Source organism: Chinchilla lanigera, unplaced genomic scaffold (genome assembly GCF_000276665.1).
Source record: "Chinchilla lanigera isolate Chin_1 unplaced genomic scaffold, ChiLan1.0 scaffold00004, whole genome shotgun sequence".
NCBI lineage: Eukaryota > Metazoa > Chordata > Mammalia > Rodentia > Chinchillidae > Chinchilla > Chinchilla lanigera.
Genome location: NW_004955405.1, coordinates 11,846,275 through 11,874,247, shown reverse-complemented (window position 1 = coordinate 11,874,247; position 27,973 = coordinate 11,846,275). Strand labels below are relative to the sequence as shown.

At 35.7% G+C, this 27,973-nt stretch overlaps 1 protein-coding gene across 3 annotated transcripts in view; it reads right to left on the bottom strand.

Moving 5' to 3' along the window:
* The window catches only part of Tbc1d15 (TBC1 domain family, member 15), a 54,533-nt gene that overhangs the window by 1,886 nt on the left and 24,674 nt on the right, over window positions 1–27,973 (bottom strand). For 2 of the 3 annotated variants that reach the window (XM_005374322.2, XM_013517636.1), the window contains exons 6-17: window positions 23,638–23,740; window positions 22,518–22,568; window positions 22,018–22,215; window positions 20,756–20,884; window positions 20,125–20,228; window positions 18,648–18,742; window positions 13,245–13,361; window positions 7,909–8,009; window positions 3,873–3,972; window positions 3,445–3,542; window positions 1,226–1,342; window positions 639–725 (exon numbers count right to left, since the gene is read on the bottom strand). In XM_005374322.2, the coding sequence (XP_005374379.1) occupies window positions 639–725; window positions 1,226–1,342; window positions 3,445–3,542; window positions 3,873–3,972; window positions 7,909–8,009; window positions 13,245–13,361; window positions 18,648–18,742; window positions 20,125–20,228; window positions 20,756–20,884; window positions 22,018–22,215; window positions 22,518–22,568; window positions 23,638–23,740 (1,300 nt within the window). The remainder of the gene's footprint in view (window positions 1–638; window positions 726–1,225; window positions 1,343–3,444; window positions 3,543–3,872; window positions 3,973–7,908; window positions 8,010–13,244; window positions 13,362–18,647; window positions 18,743–20,124; window positions 20,229–20,755; window positions 20,885–22,017; window positions 22,216–22,517; window positions 22,569–23,637; window positions 23,741–27,973) is intronic. The other variant, XM_005374323.2, reaches the window with a different exon arrangement.

The window sequence follows — 27,973 nt, the reverse complement described above, 5'->3', positions numbered from 1 at the left end:
AAGATATGAAGCTCGCTGGGCGTGGTGGGGCACATATGTAATCCCAGCACACAGGAGGCAGACAGGAGGATCAGTATGAGTTCGAGGTCACCCTGGCTAGCCTGAACTGCAAAGGAAGATCCTGTCACAAACAAACAAATACACACACCCACAAAAGCCAAAAAAGAAAAATCAGAAGTACACTGATTTGGTCTGAAGTGAGATATTTCAAATTTGCCTTGTTTTTAGAAATCATTAAGAGCTTGACTGATGTGATATAACTATAATGACACAGACTCAATAGTATTAATTTTGTCTGTCTACTTGGGGATACTACACATTTAGTAAAAGATTCAGTATTCATTGATTCACTCAGCTAATATATCACTGCTTAAATTCTACACACTCTGTAATTGCAGAAATATCTTCATTACTTCTGTTATTTTGCCTTATTATTAAATGTTTTCTATTGGACATAATTAGTCAACTGTTTTTAATTAAGTGCTAGGAATCTATTATGGTAGCTAAAAAGCCAATCAATGCTTTGCGTCTGCCCTCAACCTACTACAACTGCCATTTATTTTACTTTTAAGAAGAAAAATCTTTTTCATATCACCAAAAAGACAAAAAAACTTGCAATTATTTAAAATACTGCGTACCTTGCATTTTACCATCTGTAGAGAAATTGCTTCTGCCTTGCACAGTATATCTTCCACATCAATTTTCATGGACAACTCATTGATATGCTAAAAACATCAGTAACATAAAATGATAACTCAAACTGAAAGCACTATTATACTTTACTATATAAACAATTTATTACCAGTTACACTTCACTGCAGATAAAACCCTTAAAAAATGTACACGCAACAAATACCCAGAAAATCCAATGTATCTTTCATTAGATTATTTCAAGTATTAAAGCTAAAGAATAGCTAATAAGCTTATGGAACATTAAACCTAGCAGCTGTCCCAAGTCTATCTCAAATCTGTAAGCAGAAGAATTATTTTTCAAAAAGCTAAACTACATAAAAGAACATTTGTTGAATTTCCTCTTCTTCCAAATTAGCCAGTAAAAGTAACTCGCTAATATGTATCTGTGGAAATGACATTCTCAGAAAGCCAGTCCTACTGATACAACTTCAGTTACTTAAGGAATTCCATAACACTCCACATAAATGTTCTTGTATCAGCAGCCCAGAGAAAAGAGCCGAAATACTAAAATCTAAACAAAAGGAATAAATACCTTAAGTATTTCATTGAAGCCATAATGTTTTTCCATTATTTGCTGCTTTTCTGATTCGAGAATAGCACAACAGAGAAGAAGATGGAAATTTTTACATGGCAGTTCAGTCCACATTACCTTTGAAGAGTATAAAAGTAATTTAGTAAACTATTAATTCTAAAATATGTCCCTCATCAATACAAGCTGACCGCTGAAGCAATGAAGTCGCCTAGTTGGGACAGTCGTCATTGTTTTTCTAACTAGCAAATTAGAAGTGAGCCTCATCTTATTACAAACTAACACCAGGTTTAACACCTGACACAGTCCCGCTCTGCTTCCCTGGATAACCAGTGCGCAGATCACCGCGCATAACCGCAGGATGTCTTATGTACTAAGGAGCCAGGGCCACACAGCTGAGTCCAAGCTATAAGGGTCGGGTACACTTTCAGTATTTTCCTAAACCTTCAGCTTCTCACTTACAAAACTTCAGTCCCTTCCAAAAAAAAATAAATCAAGCTAACACCTGAAAGTTTTTAAAAGTACATAGTACATGAAACCAAAAACACCCAGATAGCTCTATATTCTAAATATGTAAAACCTCACATATTTTATAACTCAGAATATTCTTTATTGTGACAAAAAGTGAATCAACTACCCAAAATTTCTATCCAAAATATAAAACATTTAATAGCTCCACTTTTTCCTAAATAAAGGAAATGTCCTCAGATTTAGAACCTTAGTTTTCCTGATTAAAAAGACTTCCAAGAAGAACAGCATACCTGAAATGTTTTTACTTTTTTTTTTTTTTTTTTGGTTTTTTTGGGGGGGTTTTTTTCTGGTACCGGGAATAGAACTCACGACCTCGCACTTGTCAGGCAGGCGCTGTGCCACTGAGCTAAATCCCCAGCCCCTTTTACTTCTTTTAAAAGCAGTAAAATAAAGTTAAATAAGTTTCAAACTAATTTGAACTTTCGAAAGCTTAATTAACCTCAAACTTTTTATTAAGTTGCAAGTATCAGCATCTGCCCTTTCTGATGTTAGAACAGTTATCAGTACTCTAGCCATCGATTTCTCCCCTCATTCTTTCATAGGACAATTTCTGTCATTCCTTAGCTTTTTGTCCTGTCTTTTTGAAACAGGGTCTCACTATGCAGTTCAAACTGGCCTTGAGCTCACACTGTAGTCAAGGCTGGCCTCAAACTCTCAAAGATCCTCCTGCCTCAGCCTCCCAAGTGCTGGGATTACAGGCATGCGCCACCATGCCCATCATATCCCTTAGTTTTTTAAAAAGATAAAGCAAAAGCCAGACACAGAACCACACCTGGGTACTATGTAATCCCACCACTCTGGGAAACTGAAGCAGAAGGATTGAAAGTTCATGCTCTGCCTGGGCAATTTAGCAATTTAGTGAGACCCTGTCTCAAAATTTTAAAAAATTAAAAATGGCTGGGGATGTAGCTCAGTGTGAAGGCCCAGGTTCAACCCAAACAACCACCAAGTGTGGAGAGTTAAAAAGACAATCAATAATCTTAACAATACTGTATTAAAAAGCACAATGATCTGGTATTAATAGACACTTGAGAATAAAATAATTTCATGTTTCATCAAGAGTTGCCTTGGTACAAAATGCAGCAAAAAGATGTATACAAAAACATGATTATACTTCTAGAGTAGAGAGAGAAATGGGCCTGCGGTGGTAATTTAAAAGAGCTACCCCTTCAATATTTATCTTGACAAAAATGAAAAATTAGTAGTAAATACAGCAAACTACATATATTAAATCCAGAAGGTGGGATTTTGTTATATTACTCTTTCATTGAAACTTTCATTTCTTTGAAAAAGCAACACAAGCCAGTTCCTCCCAACACTTCTGACTACAAGCTAAAATGCCAACTCAAGCTGACAGACACTTCAAACCTACCCTAAATGCTAAACTAATCTGCCAGCATTGACAAAGCAGCACATAAAGTCAAGTTTCCCAAAGAAGGAACATAAGAGGCAAGTGGTCTAGAGAACCTGGGATACCTCTTGGCCTCAAATCTCACAAGGACTGTAACTGAAGAAAGAAGTTCTAAAAGACCAAATATTAGATTTGAGATCATTCAAACTTTTAGAATCTACTTTTGATTTTAGAATCTACTCTGCTTAGCAACTAGGCCGTAACAACCCATTTATACTCTATAGAACTGTTTCTTTTTATAATGAATACTGTACGTATATATAATACTTTAAGAACGTACCTCCCATAGTCGAAGAATATCCAGAAAGCTGAATTCCCTTTTAAATCTGATTAAAAGCCATCTGAAGCAAAAATACAGGTATCCTGAATCCTGAGATTCTACATGGAAGAAAGAAAGTACAGATACAGCTTACTCTTAGGCTAACTATGGCAGAACATAGGGACCCTCAAAGAGAAATTTTTCTGTGCACTGCAAGTGATTAGAAGCCCTTTATATTTAATTTACAGGTTAGCTACACTTTTTTCTGAGATGGAGTCTCACTATGTTGGCCCAGGATGGGCTTGAACTCATGATCCTCCCTCCTCAGGATCCCAAACTGCTGGGATTACAAGTGTACACCATGGCACCTGGCCTTCTAATGTCTTAAAAACTACCAAACAATAACAAATAATTCATTTTATGAATAGAATATACTCTACTTAACCTACCTAAGTAACTGCAAAATCCACTGTCCAATAATCGAAGTAAGGTACTCAGCTGAATTAACTGGGTCTTCATGCCTTGCATTTGTTCTTCAAAATTTTGATGCTTTAAAAGAAAGTATTTGTTATCACATAAATAATATTTAATAATAAATATTTTACTGCATACAATCACTGATAACTAAGGCTATCACATGATGTCTAAGGACAAATGTTGGACTTCTACTACACTGGTTATGTTAAAAATACAACATTAATTAAAAAACTAAAACAACATTAAAAAAGGAAAGAAGAGAAAAAAAAATCCTTGGTCTCAAACTAAGGATTATTTTCTCCTATTTGATTTACATTAAGAATGAGGGGATAGCAGCAGCAGACCAACTTGCATTTATTTCTTACCCAGCATAAAAGACTTGGTGAAATGAACAGATATTTGAGAAATAAACATTCATTATATTATTTCCATAGTTACAAATCCCTTCAAATTATCATATGAAATGAAAGTAACACGAGCTTTAACATGCATCTCAGTTCTGGAGTTAACATTACTTCTTAGCTTTGACGACAATGAGGAATTTATGAGGTCAAAACTACTCTTATGACCACACTAAAATACTGTTTGTATTCACACTTCTAACTCTCAAGGTACAAAAGGCTGTATCACAATGTGTGATACTGCAACTGACCAAACATATAGCAGAGATGGAAATCCAGCTATTATATGAGCAACCCAAAGCATCAATAATTAAAGAGAAAAATAAAAGATAACAGGAAACAGGGAGATCTTCTCCAAGTGGGAAGGGGACCAAGAGATGGAGGGATGGCAGGGATGGGGGGGAGAAGACGTGACAACTGAGATGTGTTATGTGCACGTACACGCTCCCCATGATGAATGTAATCATTTTGTACTTCGATCATGTACTAATAAAATTTGTGGAAAGAAAACAAAATAAAATCAAGGGAAACAGTCTCTTCTCAGTGAATTTCTTTCATTAGGAAAAGTTACGTTTTATTCTAAAAATGTGACGTTACATTGTATTCGGTATATTGTTATTTTTAAATGAACCGGTAAATATTTACAAATTTCCCAGTATTACTCATGCATATGATAAACAAGAACAGATGTAAGTCCCATACACAGAAGTTCATTCAGATCCTCAGGAATATGTGGGAGTGTGAAGGGGGCCTGTGACCATGAAGTTTGAGTGTTGGCTGTGGACCACATGCTAAAACAGTCTTCACAGGTGAGTAGATTCCCTCCCAACCCTTGAGGCAAAGGACTAGAAGGCACCAAACAAATGCTTTCGAATTCCTTAAATCATTCTGAAGCTGTTAAGCCCTGTGCCCCAACCCCTCTAAGCAACCTACTGGCCCAACCCTTATGAAAAGCTTCAAACAACTTCCTGTCCTCCCTCACACTTTTGAAACATCGCAATGGTGCTTTATTAGAATTATCTATTGGAATAGGAACAATATATTCCTGATTTTTAAAAAACTGTAAAGGCTACCAATCACAGTTTCTCTTTAATAAATTAAAGAACTAGTTTAAGCCTCCAGGATATAGTTTCTCCAAATTTATCAGCTAAACCTGTTAAGGGAGGACAGAACTAACTTACTGAATAACAACATAGTATCTGCCAACGACTACAACTGCAGTACCAATATGGCATCACTACAGCTATCCACTCTGCTATAAAAAAGAAGCATCACCAAAATGACAGATACCACCTTTAAAAAAGTACTTATTCCTAGAGAAGGGGAAGTAAGACTGACAATGGATATACAAAGAATTTCACCTCTATCAGTAATTAAAAGAGAGAAAGGAAGGGAGGCAAATGCATAGAGGTGGGAGAAAAAGGGGAGGGGTTAAACTGACAGAATGGATGATGGGTATAAGGAAGTGTGTTAGATCATTTGGACTTTGCCAATATTCCCATAATAACAAAGTTTATGCCTAGACCTACAATGGGAATACTGACAAAAGTAAATTTAGGGACATCAGGTTCATCCTGACAAAAGCAATAAAAATTTACACAAATCAAAAAGCTATACAACAAAAAACAGTCAAGCAGCAGCACAGATTCAAAGATATCAAAATAATGCAAGGAAAATTATAGTGCAGATTATTGAGAGACACATACTATTTCACCTAAATACTATGAAAAAAATATATATTAGTAGACAATATACTAAAGAGATCTCTTTAGAATAAAGACTAGAAAAATCCCCAGACATCCTCAGTAGAAAAGCCAAACATGGAGAACACTTCTTGTGGAAAAAGGTAAAATGAAGAATTTACAACTTCTCTATTCACAAAAATGACAGAGACTTTAAAGTATAGACTATAGCTCCTGAGAAAGTGGTCTTTACATGAGACCTAAGTATATGCACAATATGCATGTACATATGAGGCATTATTTGGTGAATATACTAGAATGTGCCAATATTGGTTCAGTTTTATTAAAAACTAGTATAGTAAGATATTAAATACATTATTCACATTAACTTTAGGGGGAGATTATCTACTCTACTTAGAAGTTTAAACTGAGCATGAGGGAAAAATTCATGTGTTTATTCTAAAAACAATCTGTTAAGCCACCCCATGCTGAGCATTAGGAAAACTTCGGTACATATTAAACGAAACAAAGACACAACCTCTTTATCAAGGAACATACTAGTTCTAGTGAAAAGAGGATGAACAACAAAACACAAAGAAGGAAAACAAGTTTGTATGTCACTAGTATCAGTGGTACACACCTTTGTAACAAATGCCTCAGGTTTCTAGAGCACTTGGGAGTAATCGGAACTGAGAATGTAGGCAAATCAATCAATCACGAAGGTAAAAAACACAAGCTATGAAATTATCAGAGCACTACAATGACAGCTCTTCTAAATAATCCAAAAATGTTAATTCACATTTAAAGAACTACCTTAAATATTTATTAATTTAAGAAACATTTTTAAACTACCAAATCTTATCAAATGTACATTCATAAAATCTATGAAAGGTAAAGATGAATTCAAACTGTACACAACAGATTTAAGGAAATAGACGAAGGTGGGAAAAATCAGAAGAGGAAAAAAGTCAATAAACAAGAAGGGAAGACTAGAAGGAAAAGAGTACAAATATCCAATTTATATCCCAGAAGCTCTGAGTTATATTTTATTTTACAGAGAAAAATTTTAGACTACAGATTCAAAGTCTTTACCTCTTATAAGCCATTTCAATATCTGCCATAAAGACCCGGCATCAAGTTTATTAGTTTTATTTTGAAAAATACAGTGACCTATGTAGTCACAGGCTTTTGGATTTTATGTGCCTTTATTATTCCTATATCTTCTTCTGCATTTTTAATCTAAAAGATTGCCTCAGAAAACTTCTCTATTTACTTGTTAATACTTTCTCAGGGTTACTGAGCAGAAATATGGTCTCCAAGATATATGGATTACAAATAAAATATTTTTTGCACTAACATATGTTTACAGACATAATTCAACTCTACTAAGTACACATCTCTGGGAAAATAATGATGAACTGCTAAGAGAATGCCAGAGTTACAAACAGTTAAAACACGTGGATAAAAATCAGACGCTCTAATGACAAAATCCAAAATAATCACAAAAGATGAGGATATTACTTGGCATGACTAAGCCTTTATCTCTGAAGCTGATACGAAAGTTCAACTATTCCACAAACGAAATTCATCAGTGTTCTATGACTCATGGCTCTTCTGAAGAACACAAGCACTACTGACATTAAATCTTTTTTTTTTTTGGTTTTTTGGTTTTTCTCCGGTACCGGGACTGACATTAAATCTTGATTTCTCCTTACAGACATACTGTATTATCTACTTTTCATATTAAAAACAATACCAAGTAATTCCAAGCCTCTTGAAATGCTATTAGAAAGAGAAGTAAAATAAGCATGAAATAATTCTTTAAGTTTCATCATGGTTACATATAAAAATCAAGCCTGTAATAGAATTATACAACTAAAATTTTCAGAATCCATTTGATTAAGGGAAGGAATCACCATTCTTACCATTTGGTCCATGTAAGAGGCAAAGCACCAAAAGGCGTCCACTTCATTCTCCATCACATACAAAAGAGGGGACAGTAAGTCACTCATTCCTTGCACATATCCTAAGAAGGAAAATAATCATCATCATGTCTCTGAAAACCTAAGCTTCGTGTATCTTTCCAGGTATATCAGCACCATTTCACTGAGGATTACTCTTGCCTTTAGATTAAAAATCTGCAAGATGCTGCTATTCACGATGAAAATGAAGAGGGAGAGAGGCTAGCAACCAGGTGGGAAAGATGCGTTGTTTTAGGCTGAGCTGTCAGGCAGGTAATAGGGGCCAGAACGCATCCTAGGGTAACTATCACTATTAGAAGTGGGTAATATAAAAAGAAATAAGTGCAAGAGCATCGTGAAAAAGGAGAAATGAAGCGAGAACCCAAACGAGGAGCAAATGTAAGGGTATATGCTCAAAGGAAAATATGAAAAGAAATAGGGAGGCAAGGGGAAAAAAAAAAAAAAACCAAGGGAGAAGTATGTTGCAAAAACCCAGGAAAAGAAAGTTGCAAGGCCAGCATGGTCAACAGTATTAAACTACCAGGACTAAGCCAAGTGCAAGAAAAAATGAACAGGCTCTAACTACATTGGCAAGCAAACCATTGGTAACTTTGTATCACTTTTAAATAATAGGCGTACCTATGTCCTCTCTCTTGTTAGTCTTTACTCAACCAATGCTAGCAGCTGCGTCTAATCCAATCAATATTTTTATGGATAAAGCTACCTCTAACTACTTTCTCTTGATGCAATTAAAATTTCTCAACCGTGACACTAATTACAGACCTTGATTAAAAGACAAATTGGAAAGTTAAGGAATCAAGCTCTTCACTTAAAAATAAACAAAATTGTTGGGTTTGCTTTCATCTGAGTATGTCACGCTTCTTTTTTACTTTCATCCTATAAAACTCGCACTTTTCTTGTTCTATAATTCAATTTCAGACTTGGACACCAACTCTTAAACAAAGGACTAGAGCTCACACTAAAAGCCTGCTCACCAATACATCGTTCAACTTTGGTAACTTTTGTACATTTATAAAAATTATAGCTGGGCAAGACGGCACACGCCTGTAATTTCAGCACTTGTGAGGCTGAAGCAGGAGGATCCCCATGAGTTCAAGGCCCAAACTATAAAGCAAGGCCTAGTCTCAAAAATCCACCTCAAAAAAAAAAAAGAAAATTGATTTCTTGATTGGCAGCTTGGAAAGTCTGTGGAAAAGTTTTCGTGTGTAAATTCAAAGCTCACATTTTTCATTACCAAAGTCTATCTGTACTAAAGCCCATGAATATATATTTAGAAGGGAGAGAGTTTTAGAAGAACTTTAAAAGGACCTCAGCAGAGAAAGCAAAACCTCTTCAGGAAACAGACTGAACATGTAATACAGAGACATGCTCAGATCACCTCAGGATCTCCTCACAAACAAAGGTGGAGCTAAATTTACCATGAGCCTCTGCCCTACCATCTACTGCTGTTCCTCTCCATTTAACCCTACCAAAACTTCATCACGTCTTCACAGTGCCAGTGGGAAAGTACGGCTCTATACAGATGAGCATAAAACAGTGATGGCAAATCTTTTAGAGATCAAGTGTCCAAGCTGCAACCCAAAACCCACTTATTTACTGCAAAGCACCAACACTGCAATTAAATCTCAATACTGAGGTTTTAGTTCAGAAAAACCAATTTACCCATTAACATCTTTTGTCTTAAAAGAAAAATAAGTAACACCTGTGCCATAGGTTTGCCACCACTGGCATGAAAGGACACTTGAGTTCTCGTGGAGGACAGACAACTACTACAGCCCCAAACAATGGAAGTACTATGATGTGGGCTCAGGATGGAGCTCAGCAGCGCTGTGCCTGCCTGGCAAGTGCAAGGTCCTGAGTTTGACTCCTGGTACCAAAAAAAGAAGTACTAAGATGTTCACAGAAAAGAGCTAGAACAAATGGCATGTGACAGGGTATCTAAACATAAGCGTTTCTAACACTTTACGTGGATGGTTTCTGAAGTAACGGAACACTTTTACGAAAAGAGCAAGAAGGTGAGAAGGAAGACAAAGCCGCTGTCAGGGAACTTTCCTACCTGGCACTGACAGAGAAATCAACAATATAATAAGGGCAAAACCGACTGCCATAAAGGAAATCTAATCTGAATTTAAGAAAATGCAAGAGAGTAGTACTCTCTTGGGCCTGACTACATATGTCTATGATAGAAAAAGTTCTAAGTGTGCTACTCAAAAGATTTACAAAGCACTGTTCCTCTGGAATAAAAGCACTTTATTATTAAGTTATAATGAATAAAAATTTCTATGAAGCTAATTTAATCTTTTAAGTCTGGCTTTTGTATAAGATCACTACCATATTTCTGTTAAGTCTTAGATGAAGCAAGTAGTCAAATTAATCTTTATCTTCTGGTAGCCTTTAATCTATTTTATTTTACACATGATATTCTTTGGGGTATATCATGGGTGGTGGGGGTAGAATTAATGTACAAATTCCTTTTAATTAAAGAAAGATTAAAGCTATTTAAATCAGCGTTCAGTGGCACTCAGATTCAGCAGTATTGCTGATGGATGCACATCTTAATCAGCACTACTACATTTTCTAAAGTAGTTCCTCATTATTTTCACAGCAAATTTGTTTTAGTTGAAAGGTGTGAGAAATGAACTCCATATCATCCTGCTGTACAGCTTCTTCACTGAAAAGGAACGTTTAATCTATACACAGGTCAACTTTCCAGGTAACTGAAGCTTATCCCTTAGGGTATCAAATTAAAAACAAAAAGAAACTTGGAGGGTTATAAATAAAAAAATTCAGACACTTCTGCTTTCTTACATATAGTATTTTAAGTATAATTTAACCTATTATCAACTATCCAGGGTCATCACTATAAACATATACTATAAAAAAAAAAAAAAAACATGTTTCACATGGACACTTCTGAAGTAGTGTCTGTTCCTGAATAGAGATTATTCTTCCAGAGTTTTTCAGTCTGCTTTTGGTAATTGTTACCTCCATCCTTACTATCAATGAGACTGAGTTCAATGCGCACACGTCTATACCTATGGGCTAAGAAGACAAGCAAGTCAATACGATGCAATAGCCTGAAAGACAGTAAATCTCTAAGCCCAGGTCACTCTGCTATGAAAAAAGACCTGGGCATGATGGCACACACCTGTAATCCCAGCACTCAAGATGCTGAGGCAAAAGGATTGCTATGAGCTTGAGGCCAGTCTGGGCTAGATAATGAATCAAGGTTAGACTGAACTACACAATAAGTCCCTGTCCCCCAAAAAAGCAAAGGGGTTGGGGAGCAGAGATATCTACTGCTTTTATAAAAACTGTCTTAGATTCTCACAAGCCAAGTTGCCATCAGGAACCTCGACTATGTTTCAGAGAACTGAAGCACCTAAGCAGAAAGAGCACAGCATGAACACAGACAATGGGAAACAAGCGGACACGTCCTGCAGTGACACCTACTGTGTGAGTGACTTCTACCTCAAAATTACCATTTGAGAATGGATGACGTCTCCTGTTCAGAGGACAGCAGTCCTCTTCCCTACAGGGGCAACAGAAATAAAAATGCCAATAGATTGGGATGCTACAGATAGAGAGGTAAAAATGCCTACCTGCAAGAAAGACCAATTATGTACTACTTGTATGACACTGAGTCACTCTCTTACTATAACCTTACTCATAAAATGAGGACTACTTTTTCCACTTCTTCAAAAGGCTACTATTAGAATCAAAGCAAAAATCAAATCAAGTATGGCAGCACTCTGCAACCTGAAAAGCACACTACCAACATGTTCTCAGCAACCTGAAAAGCACACTACCAACATGTTCTCAATGACCCAACTGGAAGCTGACTATAGGTGTAATACACAGGGCTGGCTACATTTTACATTTGTGACCTTCAACGTACTGTCACCAAAGAGGCTGACACCTGAAGCCCCTCCACCAAGTTTGCATCTTCCCCTTACAAAAAGAAAGCCAGGAAACTTGCACAGATACAAGCTTGCATAGAAGAAAATGTAGCCATGATTCAATGTTTACATGGGTTAAATTTTTCTTTTTTTTTTAAATCTTTTTGAGATAGGGTCTCACTGTGCAGTTCAGGCTGGCCTTGAGCTCACTTTGTAGCCCAGGCTGGTCTCGAACCCACAACGATCCTCCTGCCTCAGCCTCCCGAGTGCTGGGATTACATGCGTGCACCACCACGCCCAGGTTACTTGGGTTAAATGTTAAGGGAATATTTAATCACCTTCTTCAGAAGATGTCAAAGCTCTACTAAAGTAAACTAAAAAACAACTATTATTCTCTACCTCGGAGCTGTTTATATGGCATTTAACTCAGAAATGTTCTTATTTATACTTATTTAAACGCTGACGCTTAGGAAATTTGTTGGCCCTTTAAACAAACAGTTCGAGTTCTCTAGGCTCTTAAGATACTAGTTCCTTTTCTCCCCGTGAGGCATCTTCCCTACTGAACGTTTCACTTTTACCTCCAGCGCCAGTCTGGTAGGAAGACTCACCGAGAAAATAAAAAGTAGGTTCTATGAGGCCTTCAAAATAATCTGCACTATTATCTATGATACTGAATGGGTATTTTACTTCACAAGGGAAAAAAGCACAAACAATGGTTCTAAACTTTCTCCATTTTGGTACCTTTTTCCCAAGACACTCCTTGTTTCAAAGAAGTTTAACTCACATCAACATTGGCATTTTTATTTCTTAGACTTCAGAACATTTCAGATTTTACATTTTTGGATGAGGGGTTCTTAACCTCCTGTACTTAGTAAGTTGTACGGCCCTAACTACTTTTATTATGTCTAAGACTTTTTGAGCGCCAACACAACATGACTTCACTGCATTTCAGATTTTCAGATTAGGACATGTTCCACATGTGAAGTCTCCGCAAATCCAAAGAACTATAAAATCTTTTTTCACATACTACTTGCTTTAACACATCACAGCCAAAAACCTAGCTTCACAAGTATGTAACTCCATTCAAAGAAACGCAGTGATCTAACATTAAAATCCTTAACTCTTTCAGCTAGTAGTTAGAGCAATATCCTATAGATGTCACTATAATTCAAAATTGAAAATATCCCACAGTAGCCTATGTATTACAACACCCAGTTTCCTTGCTCGGGAGACACAGCCTTGCAGGGTTCTAGTCCCCTACAGAACAAGCCTCCCTTATAAAACCTACTCAACAGGCCAATTATTTCTAACTTAAATTTTTAAAATTCTAAAATAACATATAAAAGTCTTTTCAAATTAGGACTTTCAAGGAGAACTTACCTAAATCAAAATCATACATACAATAGGTCATCAAAATGTCATGAAGCAAAATGAGCCCTGGATTATCTTGGCCTTCATAAAATTTGTTTGTTCGATCTGTTCGGTTAACATCTTTTTCTAAAGAGGAAAATCATCACATATTTGAAAACCTTTCCAAAACAAAAGATTCTTATAAAGCTTACATCTTACAAATACAGAATTACTTTTCTTACTATTAATTTCACTTCTTGCCAAGCTTAATGAAAGAAGAATTTATCAAATTCCATTTCAGATGTGGAATAACATTCTGGAATATATTTCAAAAACCAGTCCACTTCTTCATAGGCAAATTTTCAAGTATTTTTCAATTTTAATCTAAACATAACCTTTAAATTGCAAAGTAGGAAACATTTTCCATGAATTAAAAACAATACTAAGTCATAATTCACATCAGTAACAACAATGCCAATGTTCAATACATGCAGGTTTATACTTAAAAGCAATAAAGAACTACTACCCAATCAAGCATAGCCAAAGACATTTGTTTCATTCATAATTTGTCATGTTCCATGATCTTTTCAAAAAATTACTTCTCTTTTTTCATATACATCATTCAATTTCAGTTATAAGCAATTTAATTTTAACTTTGTCATACTTTGCTGGCAAAGACTGAATGACATTAAAAGCAGATATGGAAATAACACCATTAGTGTATGCAATGTAATATCAATTCACTTCCAACACTGACGCCCACTACATGCATCTTATTGTGAGATTGTACAACTCAGAAAGCTTCCCTAAATTTGAATCCATCAGTAAGTCAGGAAGAAAAGTGAAAATGATTACTTTACTCTAAAATCAATTGTTACAAAGCCAGTTACTCTCCCCCTAGTAAACAATTTAAGAATTAAAATGTCTTCTAAAAAAAGGTGGTATTTTATAATAGTAAAATTAGGTTATAATATTGAAATTAGGTTATGCAAATGCATTTTTAAAAATGTTAAGACTATTCTAGCTTTCTGTTAAAATACATTACATTTGTTTTTAAAAGCAAGCATATAATCTAGAATGAGGATAACATTTCCCAAACAAGCGAAAGAAATACCAAAAAACCATGCTATTATAAGTATAAAATTTCACTTATAAATCACAAATGTCTAATGTTTCATTCTCACATTTCAGGCAGTAAGTCATAATAAAGAACACAAGCCTTGATAAGTATTTTAAACACAGTAACAAACTCATTCATATTCCCATGATCTACCATGTCTCCTTCATCTTACGTATATACGCAGTAAAAACAACCCAGGCATTATTTTATAAGGTATTTGTGGAAAGAAAATGGTACTTAAGCATTTAAAGCCCTAATTAAATTTGACTCTCCATCTAAGGGGATGCTGCTAAAGGCGGCTGAAGAACAAAAACCAACCCCGCCGAGTGACCACATCTGACGGACACCACGCTGAGCGCAGGAGGGGCCTCACGCTACCTGGCCGTCATGCACCGCTGCCCTCACCCGCTCACACTCCCGATGCATCTATTTCACATTTCATCTCTTCTGCAGCATCCCTCTTCTCCCACAGCCTCTCAGCCCTGGAATGAAGATCTCACATCCTCCTTCTGGGAAAACTGACGCTACAGAAACAATCTGCACAGGTTCCCACTCCTCAGACCACGTAACTCATGGGAAATTTATATGCTACAGTCAGCCTTCTTTCCTATGAATGAGCTCCACGACTGCAGCCATGACCAGCCCCGCCTGGACCTGGGCTCCACCACCACTAGCTACTCAGGGATTCCAGTAACTCTCCTCTGGTGGCTCTAGTGACTGTTGTCCCCGCTCCAGTGGCATCAGGTTTCCCCCTTCACTGTCGTTCCCACAGCACCCAACCACGCTGGTGTTTCTCTTATTGAAAGAAAAACACTTTTTTTTTATTTTAAAGAGAAAAAATAACAAAAATAACAATAAAACAGAGTTTCAAAACAGGCTAGTACGAGAGTAACAATAATTAATCCATATTGTTATCTTCATACTAGTTATTCAGAGTACAAGATACAGGCTTGACATACTGTCCACACAATACCTGCACAAATCTTTTTTTTCAGTGAACTAGCTGTATAACTATTTCAGAGAAATATTTATATAGTTAATACAAATAGTTATATAACTATATATAAATAGTTTATATAAATATATATATGAATATATATAAATATATAAATATATATAAATATATAACTATATAAAGTTTATATATATAACTATATAAAGTTATATAACTATTTCAGAGAAATAGTTATATAACTATATAGCTGTGTAACTACCTATTTCAGAGAAACTAGCTGTATAACTATCTTAACTATCCTATGTATAAATATATTTTTTTCCTTTCCCCTTTCTTCTTTTCCCCTTTTCCCCATCACAGTTTCTCTTTTCTTTTGAACAGTGTCTTCCCAATTCACAATATCTACTGTACATTTGGGATCTTATTTACTCATTTAGTTTTTCACACTATGAGATAACACAATGTTTATACATGTGGGTCTGATATATTTCACTTATGAGTACGGTGTCCTGCTTCATCCATTTACCTATAAAAGTCTCAAGTTTATCATTCTTTATGGCAGAGCAGTACTCTACTACATATATATAATACTCCACTATACATGTATAAAACATCTTTTTTATCCGTTCCTCAGTTGATAGGCATCTGGGTTGTTACCAAGATGTAGCTACGACAAATTGTGCTACTATAAGCCTGGGTGCACATATACTGCTGTGGTATAATGGTTTTTACTCTTCTGGGAAGATACCAGAAGAGGAATAGCTGGGTCAAATGGGACCTCCAATCCTTGGTAATTTTATCTAGCGTCCTAATCAATACTTTTATGTAGTTTTACAGCCTATGTATGTTGATGATGCCTAAATTTATTTCTGGCCTGGATTTCTCCACTGAACTCCAGCCGTTATATCAACTTCCTACTCTACATTTTAACCTAATGGATATATAAGATCTATTTCTTATAATTTCTTAAAATTAATACCCAGAACTGAACTCCAAATATTCCCCTTCATACTTGTCTCATAGTTTTTCCCCTCTTAGCAAACATCAGCGGCACCATTTCTCCAGATGCTCACCTTAAAAACCTTGGGGAAAAGATCCTTCCATCTTTGCTCCCCTTGTGTGACAACAACACACTAAGTCAGTATGGGATCTCTCTCACCCAACTCATTCTACTTCCCACCCTGACTAGCCCCATTCTAACCACCCGGTCTCCTCGTCTGTCTTCAGCATGCAGAGGTCCTAAGCAGGAACAAGTTTAGACCTTGCTGGCCCCTTCTGCCTGGAACAGGGCTCACTTGTGAGTTGCATGACATACACCTCCTGTTCTTCAAGACTATGTTCACATCTCAGCCACTCAACTACTGGCCTTCCAATCAAGCAACCCTCACCTCTCACCTGGATGACAGCCACAGCCTCAAATGGCTTTTCTCTTTCCAACTTTGCGCCCCCTACAACTATTCTCCTGATAGCAGTCAACGTGGTTTGTTAAAATACAAGTCAGATCAAGTGACTCTGCAACTCTGCCAGGGGTTTTTAATCTCACTCAGTTAAAGCCAGAAGTCTTTACAATGACCCACAGTGTTAGGCAGACTGCAACTAATCCTCCACTGTTTTTCCTTTTGCCTTCATCAGTTTGTCCACCCTACCCTACCCTAGAGTGAAAATAGGACACAGAAAGATCAAGATGATGAGTCACTGTCACTACTGAGAGAAAAGAAAAGGGATCAAACACTGAGTTAGTTGACCTCTATGATCCCTGCCAGGTCCAATGTTTTATGTCCAAGCAGGAAAAAAAAAAAAAAAATCCAGGACCATTTTCTCCTACTTAAAGTAGAAATAGTGGGATTCTTCACTTGGAAACTTTAGGTAACTCCGTGACTTGCATTCCCCACATTTTCCTTCACAGAAGAGAGACAGAGTTTGGCATAATTTACTTCCCAGAAAAATAAGCTGCTTTTTCTGTCAAAAGTACTATTGCCAAAAAGAGCTCAGCAATTATCTTTACAAATCACCGTTATATGCCGGGCATGGTGGCACACGCCTATAATCTCAGCACTCGGGAGGCTGAGGCAGCAGGATCACCGTGAGTTGGAGGCCAGCCTAGGCTACATAGTGAAGCTAAAGGCCAGCCTGACCTACATGACAAGACCCTGTCTCAAAAACAAACAAAAAACCCAAATCACTTTATGTTGGGCTCTCTCACTAATTTAGAGATTTCTTTCTTTCATGGGAAGATGGTCATGGCTCGTGTGGTGGTGGTAACACATCCCCTTATATTTTTAAGGCTGCAGATATCCAAATGCAACTACAGCGAAGAATTTCAAAACAACCCCACAACTAGCCAAAGCTATCCTAAAATTACATAAAACAGTGTAATATGATAGTTAAGAACATTAAAACTAGACTCCAGACATGAACCATGTAAACTCAGACAAGTCATGTATGTTCTCAATGCTTCAGTTTGTAAAACAGAGATTATGAACTGAAACCTCTGAGGTAGACAAGTACGGCACTAACTATGCATCCTTCACTAACTTGTATCTACCTGGTCTTTATCATTAGCACCAGGTAGTACTGATTATTTAGAAATAAGGCTAGTTTTTTTTATGATAAAATTTCTATCAAATGTCTCTTTTCCTAAATATCTCTTTTCCTAGAGAATAGTTATTCCTTAGTAAATACTTTTATTTTCTAAAACAAAAATTTATTAGTCATTTATTTAAAGAAACATGCATATTTAGAGAAGGACTACAGGGATATAAATCAAAACCTATTAACCATAATAACCTATGAGCAACTGAAACAAAACTCCTTTTTCTCACTTATAGCTAATTTATGTACAATAAACAAAAATTTTCATAGTGAATAAATTAATGCAAGTTCTTAAAAAATAAAATTAAACAATCTTAATTCACATTTTGGAAGTGAAAATTAAATACAGTATATCACTACTTGTAATGACTGAGTGTGTCTGACGGGAGAGAAACAAACATTAGCACACAGTCTAATGCACTTTCCAACTCTTTTTGTTTGTTTTGAGACAGGGTCTCATTATGTAGTTCAGGCTGGCCTTGAACTCACTAGGTAGCCCACACTGGCCTGGAACTCATAGCAATCCTCCTGCCTCCGCCTCCCAAGTGCTGGGATTACAGGTATGTGCTACCACACCCAGCTTACTTTGCAATTCTGACTTCTCTTTTGAACCCTCACACTGACCTTTAGCTCTGCTTCTTTAATCTTCCACAGGAGGGGGGGTGTTGGTAGTATTAATACATTCCTCTCTATTTTTTAGGCTAATTATTAACCTTAAGACTTCAAAGTTAACCTCGCTTGCATTTCCAAAGTTAAGAACACTTACCTATAAGACTTCTATAATCTCTTAATCTCGAATTTCTCTTCTCTTGTTCCTCACTGACAGATTTCCATTGTAGCTTCATCCTGAAGTATTCATCACTATAGAAACAATTTTATACCAAAGAAAGCTATTTGAAAATTTTATTCTTAACTTTGTTTAGTTTGGTTTTTCTATAAACAGTGTATCCAAATATTTATAACACTAGAGGAATTTAAATTTATAAACATAACAATGAAATGTTTTAAAGTACAATTTTGGTAAGCTGCAAAAGAAAAAATACTGTACATGCCCACAACACGTACATGTGTGGTGGTGCATGCCTGTAATCCCAGTGCTTGGGAGGCAGAGGCAGGAGGATCACTGCGAGTTCAAGGCCAGCCTGGGCTACATATCGAGACCCAGTCTCAAAAAAAGAAAGAAAAATTTAACTACTTAAGTTTCTACATAATTGAAGTACAAATCTAAATGATTTTTGTTTTTTTTTAAAAAGTGACATAAGAGTTTCATTTTCAAGCCAGTTTATTGCAGAAAGTTGTTAATATAAAAATATCTTGAGAAGGACTGGGCTGCCAAGAAAATGTGAATACACACGCAGTAACAACAGCTAGAAGGACAAGGCTAGACTGACCACTAGGAACAAGTATACCTGGAAAGCTGATATTGTTTCAATAGGAGAAATAACTTCAAAAGAGAAACAGTTTCAAAAAAGAACCATCCTTCACAGCTGTATTGAGCTCTAATACAACTGACCATTTAAAACTGAACAACAGTTTCCTGTCTTACAGCAATGTCAGTTGTTGAACCTTGACATTTCAATTAAAACATGGACTGTAGTTACAACTCAATGCAAATTCAACAGTTGTATTTGGAGTTAAAATTATTTTAACAAATAATTTAATGAAAAAAAAAAATCAGTAGGTAATTCAAAGGAAACTACCCTAAAGAGCAAATATACTTCAATGAGCTGATTTTATTTCATAATGAACTGTAAAAATGAACAAGACATTTTTAAATGTATGTCTAGCAGGGATGGTGGTGCACACCTATAATCTGAGCAGGTGGGAGGCTAACGGCAGGAGGACTGCTGTGAGTTCGAGGCCAGCCCCGGATAGAAAGTGAGTTTAAGGCCAGCCTGAAATGCACAGCGAGATCCTGTCTGAAAAAGACCAAAAAATAAAAAAATAAAAATCAATGTATGTCTAAATAATCATTAAGGAAATGAAAGGTTTGTTTAAAGCTAGCACAAGAGGACTAGAATTTTCTATCATCTGTTTACATATTCTCCAACATAACTACAATGAGTTCCTTTCTAATGTTACTGCTTTGAAATTACAGTACTCAATTTTTATTAAACAATAAAATAAAATTATTTTCCCATTGCCAACATTATTCCAAATCTTCATCTAGAAACCCTCTATTAATTTGTATGGTTGAGCTACTTGAATTTCCTTGATGAACACATACATAGACCATTACTCACGTTTTTTGCTTTTGTAATTGAGTTCTTTCCTCCTTAGTGCTGTCCCAAGGAAAGTAACCCAGCAGAAATTTCCACGCTTGCTTTCTCAATGAATGACTAAGACCCTGAAGAAAGTATGCATATTAAACACATCAGAAAAAAGAATGCAACATTGTACGTTCAAAAAACTTACTTAGAAGTAAATAGGAAAACTACTGTTTAAGATGTAGTTTTATACAAATTAATAGCTCAATTATGTAAATGCTACCTTATTTTTTACTTCTAGAATCTCAAGATGGAAACGGCTAGCAGAAGCTCAAACAACACAGAGTATATAGTAGCACAGTGCAAAGTAGGACTGATGCGTCTTAGTCCAAACTTACTGGATAAGGTGAATGCCACTGGGATACACACTTCCTTCACACAACCCACGGAAGCAACAGTAGGGGAGAACAGTTTCTCCTAGGGTCAAGGGTATCCCCATACTTGACCCCCAAGGACACTGTAAGCGCCTCACTCGGTACAACTGAATGCAGAAATCTTAAGGCATCATTCATAAAAGAAATAAAGAAGTTTCTTCCTCCTCTTAAAAAACACAAACCCTGAACACTAGTAGTTTATAATACAATCAACGGTAGAGTGTTTGAATTACCCCTCTAAATATCATCTGCTTCATATTCTCTACATTTAAAATTCTTCCTTCAGAATCAGTGTTCTTAGTCCATTCTTCCAGCGATACTGGCTCTCTCCTCTGAACAACAGGTCGTTCTCCCAAGTCAATCTAAAATAAGATCAGCAAGAAAAGCACTTCTTTAGCCCCATGACATCAAGATGTACAAACACTAAATCTACAACACTATTTTTCAGATATTAGTTCTAACATTTCCAGTATTTTCCCTTATTTTCCAGTACTCAGTCCAGTGTTTAGTTTACAAACTCTGTCAGAATTACATTTCCTGCTGGGCTACAAATTTGGAGAGGAAATCCCACAGACTAAAAACATTTGTCATTTAAGAAAAAAAGCCATCCAAGGTGACTGAGGCAGGAGGGTGGCACGTTTGACATCAGTATGAGCCAGAGTTCAAGCCAGCCTCTGCTAAATGGTGAGACCCATCTTCAAAAAGCAGAGAAGGGGTTCTCAGTTCTTTGCTATTTGGGATTTAAATTATATAAATATAGAATGTTCAACATGTACATTCTGAGACCCTTCAAGTCAAACAGTTTATTATTTAAAATAGAGAAAATACATAATTATTCCATTCATCATAATTAGTTTTCTTTCCAAACTGAAGTTGTAGTTCTCAAAAGTGATTCATGACCCATTAGCTCCACTTGGTAGTTTCTATAGCTTTTTATTCAATTAACAGAAATTGGCAATTTAAAAAACCATTTGCGAGACTTTTTTAAAAAATCTTTAAGTATTACAATTTACACATTCATAACTTTCTATCTAGGAGCAAGCCTAGAATTGCAGCAAATTGGAAAGTTTTGTTGAGCATATATAAAGATTTCCCATAATTCAGGGGGAAACTCACTTAAAAAATGAAAGATTCACGTGAGAACAAAATCCTAAAGGAATGCTGTATCTGTATCAAACAAGGAATAAAACAAAGAATATGCAAAGTTCATTATTTGTTCACTTCTATGTGCTCCATGAAACAATCTGTTCACTATCAAGAAGTAATCAAAGAAACAGATGCAACATTAAGAGATGAATATAGAGAACAAATCAAGAATTTGGAAGCAGGTAAGTATTCACTGTCAAATAGATTAGTCAGCAAAAAGCTGTAAGAGCAGGTGATACAGGAAAGAGCTAGGTAGGTATCACCAAAATTGAGTTTCCATTTCTACAGCGTTCAGCAAACGCACTCCAATTAAAATATAAGAGCTGTATTAAGATAAATCTCCACTTACTCTTGTGATGACTTCAAATCCTGGTTCTTCTTGTTGATTTATCTTTAGACCTGGAATGGCGTCACTAAGAAAATCTGCCATTTCTGAAGGTGGTCGTTGATGTGTTGAAGGATCACTGCCTCTTAAACTATCAAAAATGTAGTTTGTAACTTTGGAAAATCCTACCATAGTTGCTGTGTAAGGATCCTTTTTAATTTTCTATGTAGTAGGAAGAAAGATATTAGCATTATTAATTCAAATAAGGAGCAAAAATATCCCACAATAGCGAAAGAGTAAAGCTTTTTAAAAGAGCAGAAATCAAAACTAAAACAGGGTGTTCTAAGATTATCTTGAAATTTGTTTTCTTAGAAGAAAAGTTTAAATTTTCTAAGCCAACCTTTCATTGGGTTAAAAATAGCATAATAAATGTCAAGTTAATGTTACTAATTGATTTGTAGATAAACAAATGATTTGCAGACTTCATTCAATCTGCATACATCAGAAATATATGCAGTGCTTACTTTCCAGTGGTGAATGGCCCACAACAGCTTCCTTCTGTCTAGCAGTCCTGCCTTCACAAAAATAAACAAACACTTCTTGAAGTGTGTACTACACTAGTCTAACATAAAATATTTGGGAGAAAGTGCAAAACCCTAACCACAAATCCATCAGGGAATGTCAAACATAAAACACTAGATAGCTAAATTTAAAAGCTCATGATATTTAAATATTAGCTGACATTTTCTTTTTCTTATATTAATAAAACAACTAGAATAATTTATTCTGGAATAGTGCTATCCTAGAAAACACCAAAAGCCCTGGCTTTTGTACTATTAAGGACTGCTTTCCTGGAAAACAGCAAAATGCTTTTCTATTGTAAGGACTATAGTCATTTATGAAGCCCAAACTGCTTACTCACTCAAATTTAGCAAAAACTGTTATTAAGTAACTGATTATTTTCATAAGAAAAACTGCCCCTTCACTTTTTATTGTCAAGTGTTTAGCTCACTTGTCTTCCTTTCTAAAAAGTTCCTTGTTACCTCTTTGATCTTTGTATCTTCAAAACCAAGGAAAAATGTGCCTAAAACATAGTGTTTCCAAAAGTACTGTATTTGTTAGAATAAATATTCAAACCCATTTTTTTCCTAAACTGATCATTAATAAATTCAAAGTGGTCTATTCTGTTAAACCTCACTAATCAAAGAAAACCATATAAAAATCTACTGATACTTAATTTCAAGACTATGATAAAGAGAAGAATTGCTTTTAAGCCTGCAGAGGTCTCGGGTCAGGTACGACCCCTTCATAACAACTAAGAAAAGTGTGTAGTTCCTCTAAACTCAGCCATGACCTCCAAAGGGATAAGAGCAAGAAGACTGGGGTGTGTCAGTAGTAGAGCCCTTGCTCTACAATGTGAGGCTCTGGGTTTAAACCCCAATACCTCATAAGAGAATAAATGAGAACCAAGGAAGCTTCTGGGTACTGCAAATATTATTACCTCTATAGAATTACACAGCATAGTTCCATAAAGATCACATTTACACTTGCCTTATTCTGTGTACCCCTGAAAAGGTAAGAGGTAGGGGCTACTTAAAATAATCAAATTAATAGACTGATACAGAATAGATTTAAGAAACATACTTGTATTAAACCATATGCTGGTTCATCAAGAAGATTTTCAAAAGACTGTGAAAGACTCTTATTTTGACAATTCACAAGAAGTATTCTTTTATCTTGTGGAGATCTGCAATGAGAAAAGGGATCTGTAGAAAATACTGGCACAGCACATCTATTACTACCTATCACCAGTACGCAGTTATGTCTCCTAACAACAACAGTCTTCTCAATTTAGTTCTAGAAGTGTCCCATTAGCATATTAGCAAGCATTTAATAAATATTTTAAATAAGCTTCAAATCATGAAACATTAATACTCAGTGAAATTTTATGTAACAAAAACAAATGATGTGTATTTTTAACCTAGTTAAAGCCAAGACGTTTAAATTGTAATGAACTGATATTCTTGCTTACAATTTTAGAATAGTCTTACAATATATCTGCCTCTATTAGCATAAAATTTAATAGTACAATATAAGAAAATGTCTTCTTTGGAAATGGTTCCCAACTTCACTGTACAGCTTAGCACTACTGCAACACAAGATGTTAAAAATACAAAATACAGCAGTTATCTGACAAAGATCATTAATCATGCTAACAGTAACTAGGAATACATTTAACAAGATTATTTTTTGTTTTTAGCTTTCTTGCTTATTAAAGCTCTAAAAACAAGTCTCACTCCCTTATTAACTATAGAATAAATAACATGCAAAACAAACAGACATCTAATTTCTTATTTTTTTTCAGACATCTAATTTTAAATAGACAAATTATCCAGTCTTTTCTACTCAGTAAGTTTTATGATTTAGTTGTAATAAATCTACAACTGTTTGTGTTTAAAATAAAAATTAAATGTGCTATTTTGCGGCTATATACCTCTAGTTTGTTATAAATGTTTGAGATAAGATCATTAATAACAGTTATCTCTTCTCATTTCTAACATAACAGGATGCAGTAGTAATGCTAAAGGGGACATGAAATCCAAACCAGGATCTTATTCTTACAGTCAGAAACAACACTGTCTCTAAAGAAACAATACCAGCTAATAAACCCTTTGGTTTTTCTAAAAGAAACTGAGGTTGAGTCATTTGACACAAGAAGAAAAAAAAAAAAATTTTTTTTTTGTCCTTTTGAGAAAGGCTGGCCTTGAACTGACTCTGTAGCCCAGGCTGGCCTCAAATTCAAAGTGATCCTCCTGCCTCAGCTTCCCAAGTGCTGGGATTAAGATGTGAACCACTACACCCAGAAAAAAGGTACTTTTCAAAACATTCAATTTTCATTATGCACACTTTTTTAAACATTTCTGGGGTGGCAACTGAGGACATACAGTGTCCCACAAGGCATTTTATTTTTTAATGATAGGTCAACTTTTAAGCACAGCATCTGAAAGTAAAAGTAGTTACTGTAAGAATGAATTTCTTTCCTAGAACAGCACGACTGCTCCTGCAGTTACTTTATTTCCAAGAATGAATTATACATTGAATGATTTCTTTAAAATCAAAGGGGGATCATCAGTGTCAAAACACTGCTGTAGGTCCCACAGCAAACAGTGGCCACTAAATTGAAGACGGGAAGACTAGCCACCTTACCAAAGAGCAAACACAAAAACTTCCTAAAAGTAAACATTTTGGGTACCTAATATTTTGCAATGGGCAGTGAGACAACCTCTAGGAGGTACAGAAGTATGAAAAAATTTAAAATGTGATTGTCCTGATGGAAATCAACTAAATATTAGAAAGCATATCAGCCAAAGGACAAATAGTATAGTGTTGGACAAGCCCACTTCAAGAGCAAGAATGGAATTCTAGATTACAATATTTCTAATTATTAAATTATGACCCTGACTTTATAAGTACATATTCTGAGAAATACATCTCTCTCCACATCACTGCAACGGTAAGACAATACTAGCACTAGTAACTCTACCACAGCCCACTGAAGACTTTTAAGAAAATATGGTCTAAAAAAAAAAAAAGAAAGAAAACATGGTCTAACATCACAATGATACAAGCATATCGCCAGGAAATTAGGAAGTACTTCCTAAGCACTGTAGTGAGCCTCTACCTAGACCCCAGAATAAGTTCCAGAAACTTTAAATTGCACAATATTTGTGCTCAGTTGAAGCACTAACTTTATACTGCTATTGAGAATGACCAGTATGTAAAACTAAAGAAATAGATAAATACCATGGCAAAGGACATCAATCAAAAAGGTGAATAAAAAAGAAACAGAATATTCACAGTAACATGTTATACCTAGACTCTGATCTATATGCTGTATGATGATAAAATCAAGTTGGCTTTTTTAGGACATTCTTCTGCTTATGTATTACTGAAAAATGGCCAGTGTACAAAATAATGTAATGGCGTCAACAGGCTTCATTCATATCCTAACAACAATTGGGTGCATGGTAGGAAAAATTGGCAATTCATTCTTTTACCCACATGAACATTATGTTTTAAATGATAGATGAAAGAGCCCTTAACATACCTTCAATGAATATGATATCCTGTATTCTAGGATAAGAAAACCATTTGAGAAATAGTAAGCCTCAAGGACCTGGGCTATTTTGTTCTGCCTGGTCAGGTTAGAGTCTGAAAAACAAATTATGCAGTTAACCTAACCTCCATGTAGGTCTTGGTGCTTATAAGACTGCCGATCCCTACAGCACTGGCCTTTTCTCCTCATCCAATGGCAAGACCCCTTTCTGCTGTAACAAGAAGACCTGCTCTGTACAGAAGAAAAATTACTCATTAAGGGCTATACTCATAAGGTAATAGCCAAGAGGCAAGTCACATGCAATAACTTAATTGATATCTAGTCTAATTCTCTTGGTTATTAACTCAGATAAAAAGCAGGAAGGGCGATCCGTGGCATTCACTGATGAGCTGGCATTTCAGTGAGATGGAAACCAAGGTTTTCCTTGCTTATACCTTCTTTGTTAACTACTGTAATCTCTGACCACAGACATAATCTGGAAGCATTACTTTGCTTCACATAATTACTCCTGGACAAGAACAAGACACCTTGCCCCCATGCTGACACCCAGCAGAATAAAAATTTTAAGATAATACTTGGAAGCTTTTATTTCTTTGAACTTTAACTTAAATATCTAAGCATTCCATTTACTTAGATCATAACTAACAAGAACAAGGAACTCGCAATTTCTTAGGAATTTGACTGAGATGGTTGATACAAATTTTGGACTATTTTTGTGCCCTGGTAACTATTTGAATAAAGTAGAATAAAGATTCTACCACTTGGGTTCACTATATAGTCTCTGGTTACATAAGGCATAAATATAATTGGCATAATTTCTAGTAGGAAATGAAACAGGACACACTTGTTTTCAAGGGGCATTTGTTTTCAATGCAGGGTATCAAGGGTAGCCTTAGAGATAAAATATTAGATAGATGCCTTACACATTTCAGACCATTCAAGGGCAAAAAGTAAACTTCCCTCTAGGAGAATATACAAAGGAGAAATGGTTGACATTCAGGGAGAAATTGTGAAGTAATCACTTCAGACAAGTATCTCCTCTCAAAAACATCCTGATGAGCCATAAACCTTAACAATTAAGATCAGTAAAATCAAAATGTAGGAAGGTTACTCTCATTGCCTAGTTTTTCTCTTTGGCTACATCATTAAAGTTGCATTCATCCCTTAGGCTCACTCATATTTCATCCCACTTTATCTTCCCACTTAGTTGATTTTGCTCCTAGTTTCAATTACTACTGCACCAAAAAGCTTGCATATTATTTTATTATAGGTTCTTATTGTACCATATGTCTTATTCAGAGCACTTTTTACAGTGGAAATTTCACATTATTTAATTGATGTTTGTCTCTCCTACAACACTACAAAGTCCACAAAGGCAGGATTCCTGCTATATTTCTAGCATGCAGTACTAATGCATCTAAGACACAGTAGGTGCTTACAAATTTTTTTGATGAAAAATAAAAACACGTAAGGAAGAACACCTATTTCATGGATTCATGTTTCCAAGCAGAAATAAGCACTTTTAAAGAAACTCTTTCCTGAAGAGACCTGTCTGCTGAGACTAGAAGAGACTGAGGTACATGTCTGCCACAACTTCTGGGCTCTTTTTCTCATGCTTTAAGTTCTCATTCACATGGCAAGTGACCTGTCCTCACTAGGCATGCCTATGATAGCCCACAAGTGACAGTAACTGAGTTCCAAATTTCTTTGGAGTGAATTATGAGTCCATGAGCTTGAGTCTCACTAATAATGTTATTTTTTTATCACCACCTCTGCTTCTTTTATCTCATGTATTTACAAATTCAGAAAAGGAAACTAGGTTCACTAAATACTCTCATTAAAATGCTATTAAAACACATTCAA